This window comes from Theropithecus gelada, chromosome 7a, assembly GCF_003255815.1.
Source record: "Theropithecus gelada isolate Dixy chromosome 7a, Tgel_1.0, whole genome shotgun sequence".
Taxonomy (NCBI): domain Eukaryota; kingdom Metazoa; phylum Chordata; class Mammalia; order Primates; family Cercopithecidae; genus Theropithecus; species Theropithecus gelada.
The window spans coordinates 17,438,960-17,450,571 of NC_037674.1; the positions used below are offsets into that span (position 1 = coordinate 17,438,960).

An 11,612-nucleotide genomic window follows, 5' to 3' on the forward strand; every position below is an offset into this window, starting at 1 on the left:
CATCTGGCAAGGGTCTTCTTGCTGTGTCATCCCATGGTGCAGGGGAGAAGGTCAAGAGAGCACAAGAGAGCAACAGGGTGCCGAACTCACTTTTATAACCATCCCACTCTCTCAGTGACTTACTCCCATGATAATGACATGAATTCATCCATGCGAGCAGTGGCCTCATGACCGAATCCCCTCCCAAATGTCCCACCTCTCAACACTGTTGCACTGGGGATTAAGTTTCCAACACGTAAACGCTGGGGGACATGTTCAGTCCACAGCGGCGGGTCCTTGCAGTTCCCTTAAAATCTGCCACGTAGGTAATTGAAGATTCCACTGTTACCCAGTGTGCACACATTCCCCAAGCCCACATGCCCCCCTTTCATACACATATACACACCCTCTTGCAGAGCTGGTGGTGACTCTTTTTATCACGTTCAGATATTTCACAGAGGTCTCGGGGAATGACCAACTGACCTGTCTCTGAGAAATTCCATGGAAATTTGCAAAAATAAAACACCTATAAAAACTCTGACATTTCATCATAAAAATCCTAATAAATGTTGGTGCTTACATATGCACCATAGAATATTATTTAGCGACTAAAATCATACGAAGTTTAGGTAGCAGGATATAAAATATTCATGACTATAATTTTAGGCTAACCCCCCTCCCGGGCATAGATACGGTATAAACATTATGCCATATCGTTATGCACTGCATAATGATGGTTTGGTTAACAACGGACCACATATATGATGGTGGTCCTGTAAGATCAGAATACCCTATTTTTATGGTAGCCTTTCTATATTTAGATACATTTAGGTATACAAATACTTATTGTGTTACAATTGCCTACAGTGTTCAGTACAGTAACAGGCGGTACAGGTTAGCAGCCCAGGAGCAAAAGGCTACACCATATAACCTAGGTGTGTAGTGAGCTATGCTAGCTAGGTTTGTGTGCACACACTCTGTGATGTTTGCAAAATGGCGAAATCGCCTAATGATGCATTTCTCAGAACATGTCCCTGTTGCTAAGCAACATGTGACTATAGTTACCGTACGGGGTTAATGGGATTACAGTGGATTGGCCCTTTATGTTTTCCAAACATTTTTAGAAATTACTTTACACATATCAGAATTAAAATATTAAAATTAAATCCAAAGTCTTTTTGTGGCCGTCTGTGTCCCAGTCATGTGGGCTTTTCTGCTCTCCCCTCAAGCAGCTGGAGAAAGACCAGGGGGCCACGGGTACAGCCTCATGTGTGCACTGTGACGGGCATGGGGATGACGGGGCAGAGGGGAGAAATCACGGCAAAGCCATGATGGTAACAATGACAGCGAGCCACGTTGCTCCAGCTTTCTATGCCTCAGGCACTGTGCTAAGCACGTGGTTGACTCCGCACTTCATTTTCCCCATAGAGGGAGAAACTGAAGTTGGAAGAGGCTGAGGAGCTGGTCTCAGGTTACAGGGCTGACGAATGACAGAGCAAGGGATCAAACCTAGTGTAACTCCAGAGCCCGTGCTCTTAACGACTTGAATGAGGCCAACAGTTTCACAAACATTAAGCCATTATGTTTTCATTGCTCCCAAAACCTTTCAGCTGCCACTTCCAGATGTGAGTCAGGAGGCCGAAGATGCCAGGGCAGGCAAGGGTAGGCCATTGACCTCGTTAGCAAGGCAGCAGGGGAGGGAGCTCGCCCCAGTTCCCATCCCCCTCCAGCGTATCAACAGCAGGCCCGGCCGATAAGACACAGAGACTTCTAGAACGGAGGCAGAGTCAGGAAGAGGAAGGGGAGAAGCACCTGCTCACCGGAGACTGGGAGACTGCAGAAGCTGAGCTTTTTGGGAAGGGTGGGATGGTGTGGGGCAGAGATGTCGAGGGAAACTCTGGGGTGGGGCTCTTGACCCCTCTTCACATGTGACTCTGGGAAGTGTCACCGGCAGAGGCCCGAGCCTCCAGTCCACCTGGGTTAAGGGATGGAGGCCAAACTCACTTTTATAACAATCTCACCCTCTCAGTTATACTCACTTCCATGATAACGACACGAATTCATCCATGTGGGCAGCAGCCTCGTGACCAAATCCCCTCCTAAAGATCGCACCTCTCAACACTGTCGCACTGGGGATTAAGTTTCCAACACGCGAATGCCGGGGGACACACTCCCCCAATATGGAGGATGGAATGCTGTTTGCATGACGGGGTCATCCCCAAGCAGCCCTCAGTTACCTGTGTGGTGGACGCTGTGGCAGGTATGAAGCAGGACCTTCTGGATCCAGACAAGGGGACCCCGTGGTTGGGGCTCAAGATGGACCCTCCAGGCCAGGGACCAGAGAGAAGGAGGCAGAGACCAGAGGGGTCCATAGGAGGCGAGGGGACGTTGGCCAGTGCTCCCTTTGAGCCAGGCCTCGGCTGGCAGGAGGAAGCGAGGCTCACTCCCTGCAGAGCTCAGTCTGGTGCCACCGCTAAGACCATAGCAGCCAGAGGGGCACAGGAATGCTGTCACCTCCCCAAATCACTGGGAGCCTCCGGGAAGCTCACACGCCTGCCCGGAGGAGAAACTGCACGAGGCAGACCTGGATCACCTGATAATTACCTTCAGATGCAGTTTGATTTCTGTAGCCCACTCAACTTACCAGATGGGAATTACGTATTGACTCATAGGTGGGGTTTGCGAGGTAAGCCAGATCTATATGTTTCCTCCAACTCTCTCTGAGTTGCATGGAATTACACTCATGACCCTGCTAGGCCACTATGCTAGACTGCACGGTTTGAGCGCCTAGGTGACAGGCACTCTGCCGGGTGCTTCCCATGCACAGTCTTGTTCACTCTTCTCAACATCGTATTGACAAATATCTTCCATCTCAGGTGCCCATGAAACTAGCTATGTGGCCTTGGGCAAGTTCCTTGACCTGTCTGTGCTGCAGTTTCTTCATCAAATGCAGATACTGATTCCTGCCTAGCAGTGGCAGGTGCATGGAATGCACTTGATAAAAGCTCACCACTGTTGTTAACAGTTCTTTTGAGCACAGAGGGAGGTAAGGACAGACAGGTGATGGCAGCGGGGTAAAAGGACTCCTCCAGAGAGAAAGAAATTAACAAAACCACAACCTCTTAACTCTCCAGCAATGCAGGTGATCTTATTTCCAGTCACGAAAGTGAGGGTAAAAATTTAAGTGGCCAGAGCCCCGTCCCAGGAACACAGACATACCTGAGAGCCCCAAGGAGCCATGGGACAGAAAGGTGGGAGACCAGGAGTGTCCAGGTCCTGCGTATCCTCGAACTCACTGAAACTTCTTCCTGACCTGCTGCCTTCTTCATCCCTTTGTGGGCTCTGTGGGACAAACACATTAGTTCCCAGCCCAGGAAAGCCTTCTGAGGCCTGGAAACTCATCCCAGCCTCCTCTCTGGGGCTCAGGACAGGCTGTGTGGAGCTGAGACTGGTCCTTAAAGTGAGGTGTTGTTGGAGCCTCCTGGGGGAATTTCAAGGGAGTTTTGTGCGAAAGGGAAGCAATGCCATCAGACTCCTCCTGAAGCTAAGCCAGGATGAATTATTAAGGACCTGAAGGAAGCCAGGGCTTAACTAAAGGAGCCCCATGTCTATCTCTGCAAATATTTCAAACAATCTGGGCCTATTTTGTGGAGAGAAATTTCTTGTGCTGCCTGAAAGACAAGCAGGGAGCTAGCATTGCACTCACATAGGGCAGTTCTCCGTCAAGGGATGCCTGCATTTCAGGGCTGGGATCCAGGCTCAGAGAAAGCTTCTTAGTGCTGCAAAGCTATTTTTAAAGTGCGAAACTCAATATGTCAGTGGGAGAGGGAGGGAGAGAGGGCCGGGGGTGAAATGGCTGAGGCCATCCAGGCCCCTGAAGGAGCCTCATTTTCCTGGGTAGGTGAAGTCACTTGTTTGTTATCCCCATATCTCTATTGTAACCCCTGAAAATAAATACCTAGCCTTGTGTTCAGAGCTGATGGCAGGGCCACGGGCCAGAATAGAATTTAATCATTTACTCTGGCTCTCTTTGGTTTAATAGATGCCATGTCTGGCAGCCTAAACGGGATGCGTCCTAGTTCCATGTTAAAAACAAAAATTAAAAAAAAAATTAAGAACCCTTTTTTATGTTCTGTTTACAACTGTTTTTAACACACATTTGAAATGTTCATCTTCCTGTCTCTGTACTGGCTCTGAGGCACCCCACATCCTCTCTAGCTGGGAGTATCTCACCGTCCCCCTCTCTTTTCTGAGGCTGTAGTTTTCCAGTGGGTGTCTCTGCCCCAAATAGCCCTATCAGAAATGAAGCAACAGGCTGGGTGCAGTGGCTCGTGCCTATAATCCCAGCACTTTGGGAGGTCAGGGCAAGTGGATCGCTTGAGCCCAGGAGTTTGAGACCATCCTGAGCAACATGGCGAAACCCTGACTCTACTAAAAATACAAAACTGGGCATGGTGATGCACGCCTGTAGTCCCAGCTACTTGGGAGGCTGAGGTGAGAGGATTGCTTGAGCCCAAAAGGTTGAAGTTGCAGAGAGCTGAGATTATGCCACTGCACTCCAGCCTGGGCTGTCGAACAAGACCCTGTCTCAATCAATCAAGAAATCAAGCAACAGCCAGACCCACACTGAGACTGACCAGGCATGTATTTGGGAAGGAGACGGGTATAAAGTGTCATTTTTCCATTTGTGCTGTATCGGAAAAAAATAGCTTGAATAGCAGTGCTAATAAGGATAAAAGGAGTTGACGTTCGTCAAGCACACACCTGGTTCCCTTACAAAGCAAAGGCAGTTTGGAATAAAACAATAAAAAGTAGACTTAAAAATAAAATGAAATAAAATAAATGGAAAATACATTGTAAAAACATCAGTTTGGAAGTGACTTGAAGAGGTGCCAGATCTCTTCCCCGCACGGCATTTCACAGTTTACAAAGCTCGTTCGTTTACGTTTTCCATTTCTTAGGGGACTTGTTCTGGAGGTCTTTACGAGAAGCCAGGGCTGGCAAGCGAGTGGCGAAAAGGCCACTCTTCACGGAGGAAGTGTGCAGATGCCAGACATGGCTACAATATTTTACTTTTTATTTTGCACAAGGGAGAAAGGAAGCTTGACATTGGAAGAAAGAAAGTTCTGTGGATGGAGATATGTAGATACAAAGGTGTTTGAAATCAAGCTTCCTTGAAGTCAAAGAGAAAGTTACGTGTGAGACCCGGAATAACTTCTGATTCAAGGTGAACTTAGAATGTGAGAGGGAGACCTGGATTAGACCAAATATTGATAGGTGATGGTTTATTTTGCAATTTAAAAAAAACACACACAAATTAAGAGTTCTTTATCCAGTTTCCAGTGAGAATTACTTTTGTGAATCATCAATGCAAAATAAAACCAACACCAGCTAACATTTCACGTGGTAAACTTTGAAAGAATCATATCTTGGGGATAAAAAACCGACCTGGCAAGAAAAAAAAAAAATTAGATGCTAAGCAATAGTAGCCACAAAGGAAAATTCACGAAAGTCAAGCTATAATGGAAAACTAGTGAGGATTAGTGAGTGGAATAACCGAGTGGACCTAGGTATTCTCATTTGTCTACGTCTTACCTGGACTGTAATTTAAAAAAGAAATATAGAGATCAGAATGGGGTCGTTTAAGACATCTTTTGGTAGATGTGTTTTTGGCTTAGTCAAGGTGAAAGGATGCCCAGGCACTGCCATTCAGAGGCCTCTGCCCTGTCCAGGGCACCTGGGGGCACCTGGAAGGGGTCTCTTCCTCATAGCTCTGCTCACCCCCCCGTGCAGGTGAGACCCAGAATGGGTGCTGCTTTGAGGCAGCTGACCAGTGGGATCCTTGGTCAGGATCTGACCTGGGGCAGCTGGTGGTGGCCAGGGCTGAGGGCCAGGATGAGTGTGGAGGCGGTGGCATGCTGGAGAGAGAGCAGAGAGGGCAGCCTCGCTGGTAGACTGAGTGTGGGGTGCAGGCAGGGAGGAGCCAGGCTTCCTTTCCCTGCTCTCGGGACATCCTCTCTGCTGTTCTTTCTTCCTGCCCTTGAAGACCCTCCTGTCGCCTGGGTTATTTTTCTGTCCTGTGGTCCAGACTCCAGGACTTCTCCAAGCCAGGAACTATGGTGACAGATAGACAGACAGGGTGAGAGAGGGGACCCTCCCTGCAGACCCTCAGGAACTTAGTGCCAGGGGAGGGGGCTCTGACTCCCTGACCCGGTGGGCACAGGGGCCGGAGCAGAGAGGAACCCTCATGTCATTTCCAGATCGGTGTCAGGGAGTATCTGAATGTTTGTTTACCCTTTTAAAATATTTCTAGGGGATGTCTCCAGGCCTTGTTGAGCTTAGTCTCCTGTAAGATTCACCTCCTACATATTAAAAAGAAAAGCCAAACAAAGAATTTCAACCTCAGCTGAAATAACAACTCCAACAAACATTCTTGCATTGAGCACCACATGCCCAGAGTCCCTCAAGGGCACCTGGCCACTGGTCCTGCCAAATTCCCCACTTCCCCGCCCAGCCAGGCTCTAGGTGGCCCCACAGTTGGCCACTCCTACAGAGACTCCACAGGACTATGTGTATTTTTTGTGTTTGTTAACTTTTTTTTTCCTTATTCAATTCCTAAAATGGAAGATCTACAGGTGGATAGAATGTTCACTAAGTAAGTCCTCAGCTTCCAAAACCTAGAGGCACATTATTACCCTACACGTTTAGGTAAGGGAAAATGGAAAGGAGAAAAGGAGGGAGGGAAGGAGGAGAGAGGGGAAAAGGAAGAAAAGCAAGGCAAGGCCTGGGAAGATTTGCAGAAGTAATGACATCTTTTTTCTTTTGTTTTGGAGACGTAGTCTCACTCTGTCACCCAGGCTGGAGTGCAGTGGCGTGATCTCAACTCACTGCAACCTCCAGGTTCCCGCAATTCTCCTACCTCAGGATCCCGAGCAGCTGGGATTACAGGCACATTTTTATATTTTTAATAGAGATAGGGTTTCGCCATATTGGCCAAGCTGGTCTCGAACTCCTGACCTCAAGTGATCCACCCGCCTGCACCTCCCAAAGTGTTGGGATTACAGGCATGAGCCACCGCACCTGACCAGTAACGACAGCTTTTAATGTTGAAAAACAGAACAAGCTGAGAAGGCTACAGTGAGGACTGGAATGTTGGGCCCTGATGTGTGGCTTTGATGTGTATATGTTTGAGCTTCTCCCTTTTTTACATCCCTGGAGAAGTTTTAACTTCATTCTGTTAAGCTTAAATGCTTTTATGAGAAGTCTCCTAATTTAATAAACTCTTATCTAGAATATGTTTTATGAAAAATATCTAAGATGTATAATAGGGAGTAGAATAGAATCTGGTGCGTAAAGGTGGGCTGCATACATAATTTTAAAGAAAAGAAAAAGAGAAAAATGTATTTTCTGAAGCAAATTCAATTAAACCAATTTAATTTTTGATCTTCTTGATTATTTTTTGTAGAATAATACTTAGCGATTTTCAGTTTTGCTGCTTATCTTCATTAGGACAAAGTCTTTTCCACACACCATGAAATCATACCCATTATAATGGGTTTTACCTTTTACTCTGTGGCCACTATCTCTTTACAAGTCTAATTTTTGCCAGGACAATTTTTTTATTCTTAATATGTGGTTCTTTAAAAGTTTATCATGTGAAATTTTAGTTGGTTTCATTTTGCATTGGTTATTCACAAAAGTAATGCTCACTGCATTGGATAAAGGACTGATCATTTGTTTTGATTTTTTATTGCAAAAAGAACAGATAAAGAAAAGGCATTTTCCATGGTATGGCTAAAATGTCAGGAAGCTTTGTTACATTGAAATAGTTGCTTACAATGTGGGAAAGCCTACAAAGAAACAAACCAACAAACAAAACACCCTTAGTTTCCAGGGGCAGGCTCTTTAATAAGGAAGGATTTTCTCCAATAAGAGAAGCCCTTCACCGGAAGCAGAGTGAGGAGATCACACAGGGAGAGGGGCTGTTGGACACACCAGAGATTTCAAACCACTCGGGAAGAACCGTCCCATTGGAGCTTAAATTAAAATGTCCAGATTGGCTCTTGACACACTTAACTAAATGTGCAGGGGAGTAGTGTGCCTCTAGGGTTTGGAAGCTGAGTACTTCCTTAGTGAGCATTCTATCTACCTGTAGATCTTCCATTTTAGGAATTGAATAAGAAAAAAAAATTTAACAAATACAAAAAATACACATAGCAATTAATGTAGGTTGTTTACACATAATAATGTATGAGACCATAACATAGTTATATGTTATATATTATATATCATATAAGTTATATATTATATATCATATACATGTTATATATAATATGTCATATATATAACATGATAATACATATATTATATATCACATATATATAATATATATGTGATATATATCAGTTGGGGACAGTTAGTAGAAAAAATAAAATTGTTTCATGTTTGCCCCCGGAGTGAGCCGAGGCTCTTTAATGAACTGGTTCAGTTTGTAAAGGACATGGAGTAGTGACCGTGCCTGGCAAGGACAGGGCCTGCTGCTATCACCCTTAGGTACAAGCAGGATCTGCCCAAGGCACTTACGTTTCAGGAAGCAAAAGTCTACTTAATTTTCCTCTACAAAAGGGGAATGGGGCTTTATCAAAAGGAGCTGATTACCTTCAGCCCTGGATCCAGGTATATCTCCTTCCAGGTCCATGGAAACCATAAGAGGTGACAACAGGAAGACATGAGAGGCAAGGCTCAGTGCCTCTCCAGTGGTTCCTGATTCAAAAGCGGATGGTGCCACCCACCCAGGAGGTGCTGGGGCTGTGGGAGGGTGGGGCTCCCACAACTCTTCAGAGTATTATTGGCAAGTTATCCAGTCTTTCTGAGCCTTAGTTTCTTCCTTGGTAAAACAGGGATAATAATGATACCGACTTTATAGAAGTGTGAGAACTAACGCCTGCCAAATAGTAGGGCGCAATTAATGTTAGTGCCTTCTCTGCCCAATTGCCCAGTACAGAAAGTGTTGCTTCAGTAACCCAGCTGAATGCCAAGACCGATTCATAGGAATATCACAGATACATTCGCAACTTCTACAATGATCTCAAAATGATCGTTTGTACAAAAATAAGCTATATTGACTGTTTTGTATCCCATGAAGGGGAGGGGAGGCATTTTCCTAACTTTCCTTCCAGAACCAGCTATTAGGGTGATAGACTCAGCAACTTTCTGTCCTCCCCTCCCCCATCTTAAGTGTTCCTCATCACACAGTTGGAAATGGGGATAGAGCTTGGCCCATTAGAATTTTCCCCATTCCAGGGGCAGAATGCAGAAAGAGGAGAAAGGTAGCTGGGGGCCCGGCGCGGCGGCTGATGCGTGCAGAAACCCTTTGAGCTGCCACCCTGGCAGGGCCGGCCTTGGGGAATGTGCCTGAGGATGGTGGGTGAGCAAAGCCACCTGCCCCGGCACAGAGCCTGCGGGTTGTGCTCTGCAAAGCCCTCCCAGTTTCATTCCTAGAGACGGGGCGAGAAGGGGCGAGCGAGGCAGCAGGTGCTGGGGGGTGCGTGGCCAGGCTACCCGGATCGGCCAGCGCAGCGTGGCGTCTGTGTGTCCTCACCAGGGCTGCATGACAGGAGCCGTGCACCACCGGTGCCATAGGCTTATCTGTGTCTCAGCACTGACACCGTGTGGTCCCGAGCAAAAGCAGGCGAGGGGTCTGCTGAAAGCCTTGGCAACGGGAGGTTGTCCCGTTTCCTTTCCTTGGGACGTTAATCAGTATCCCTGGGACTTTCCTGGTTATCGCTGATGGGAGAAGTCCAGGAAGGAAAGGAACGTGTCTAAGCTCAAAGGTTGAAGGCTTCAAGACTTAGAAGTCAATTCAATCAATAATGAGAAAGAGTATAATCTCAAGGTGAGTTCCAGAGTAGGGAGTATGCATCCTGACCTTGGGGACTAGTCATTGCCCCACCCTAGACAAAGATGATGTAAAACACCTGCGTCAGGGTTGTGACATCCTCCTGACGTCGAGGAGCGCCCGCCCCTTCCTGGATGATGTGGCTCGCCAGCTCACACTTTCTCCGCCTCCTCTGGCCGTGCCTGCTTCAGTAAGTGCCCCTGCCATCCACCCAGTTGCGTAATGGATTAGTCAAGACTCCCTCAGTCATAGGTAGGAGCCAAACTAAGCAAGCTGAAGCATAAAAAGCAATTTACTGCCTCACCTAGCTGGGCAAGAGGCCGAACTAACTCACAGGTTTGACACAAGGAAGATTCCGGGAAGTTGAGGAAGAACAGAACCTGGGATTGGCAGCGGCCAGGACTCTTTGTCCTGCCCCTGTCTCCTCTGTCCCCCTTCGCCCATTGGCCTCATTCTCTCCTGCTGTAGACAGCCCCCCTCCACTGGTGGGGATACAGCCCCTGGCAGCCCAGGCTCAGCCACCCCAACATCAAGGGAGAAGTTTTTCAACAGGAAGCTTTATAATAGGGGAGGGCTCAGATGAGCTTGCTCAAGTTAGGTGTCTCCCCCCACCCCGAGGTAATCCCCAGTGGCAAGGAGATGACACACTGAGATAGGCCAGTCCTGGTCACACCCTCTCGCCTGGGGCCGCTGGGCAGGAGTCGTCAACAGAGAAGAGTGACAGGAACACTTACTTGGCAGGCACAAATCACAGGTTGCTGTGCTCCACTATACAGATGATGACACCCTCAGATTTTCTTTTCCTTAGTAAACTCTTAAAGCGAGACATATACACAGAAAACTGCATGAATGATGAGTGTGCAGTGTCTATTCACAAGAGCAAAGACATGGAATCAACCCAGGCGCCCATCAAAAGTAGATTTTTAAAAAATGTGGTCCATATACAACACGGAATACTACACAGCCATTAAAAAGAACAAAATCGTGTCCTTAGCAGTAACATGGATAAGGCTGGGGGCTGTTATCTTAATTGAAATAACACAGAATCAGAAAACTAAATACTATGTGTTCTTACCTGTACGTGGCAGACACAAAGATGGGAAAAATAAACACTGGGAATTCCAAAAGCAGGGAGGGAGAGAGTGGGAGAAGGGTGGAGAAACTGCCTACTGGGTATTACGTTCACTACTTGGGTAGAGCCCAAACCTCAGTATCACACAATATAACCATGTAACAAACCTCTACATGCACCCCCAGAATCTAAAATTTGTTTTAAAAATGAAAATACTTATAGAAATAACAAAATGTAAGATGCCCTTTAAGTTCACCTTTCAGAGATAACACTGTTTATTATTTTCTTCAAGAATCTCATTTCTATTTATTTATTTATGTGTTTTTTTTTTTTAGAGACAGGGTCACTCCAGGCCCAGGCTGGAGTGCAGTGATGCAAGCATAGTTCACTGTAGCCTCAGACTCCCCAGTTCAAGCAATCCACCTGCTTGGCCTCCCACAGCGCTGGAATTACAGTCTATGAGCCAGCACACCCGGCCAATAATCATTTTTATAGGCTCACGTTTAAAAAATAAAATAGTATACTGCATAAAGAAAAACAATGTGCAGCTTCACGAAGTTTCCCTTTTGAATACACGTATGTAACAAGCATCCTGATTGAGAAACAGAACGTCACCAGCATCCTAGAAACCCTCCTTGGCTTCCTTCCAATCATGGCGCTCCT

At 46.6% G+C, this 11,612-nt stretch overlaps 1 protein-coding gene across 1 annotated transcript in view; it reads right to left on the minus strand.

The window, feature by feature from the left end:
* PLA2G4E (phospholipase A2 group IVE) overlaps window positions 1-3,381 on the minus strand; it is a 62,153-nt gene extending 58,772 nt beyond the window's left edge. Inside the window, exon 1 of the mRNA XM_025390531.1 lies at window positions 3,199-3,381. Coding sequence (XP_025246316.1) covers window positions 3,199-3,381 — 183 coding nt within the window. The remainder of the gene's footprint in view (window positions 1-3,198) is intronic.
* Between the last annotated feature and the right edge of the window lie 8,231 nt (window positions 3,382-11,612).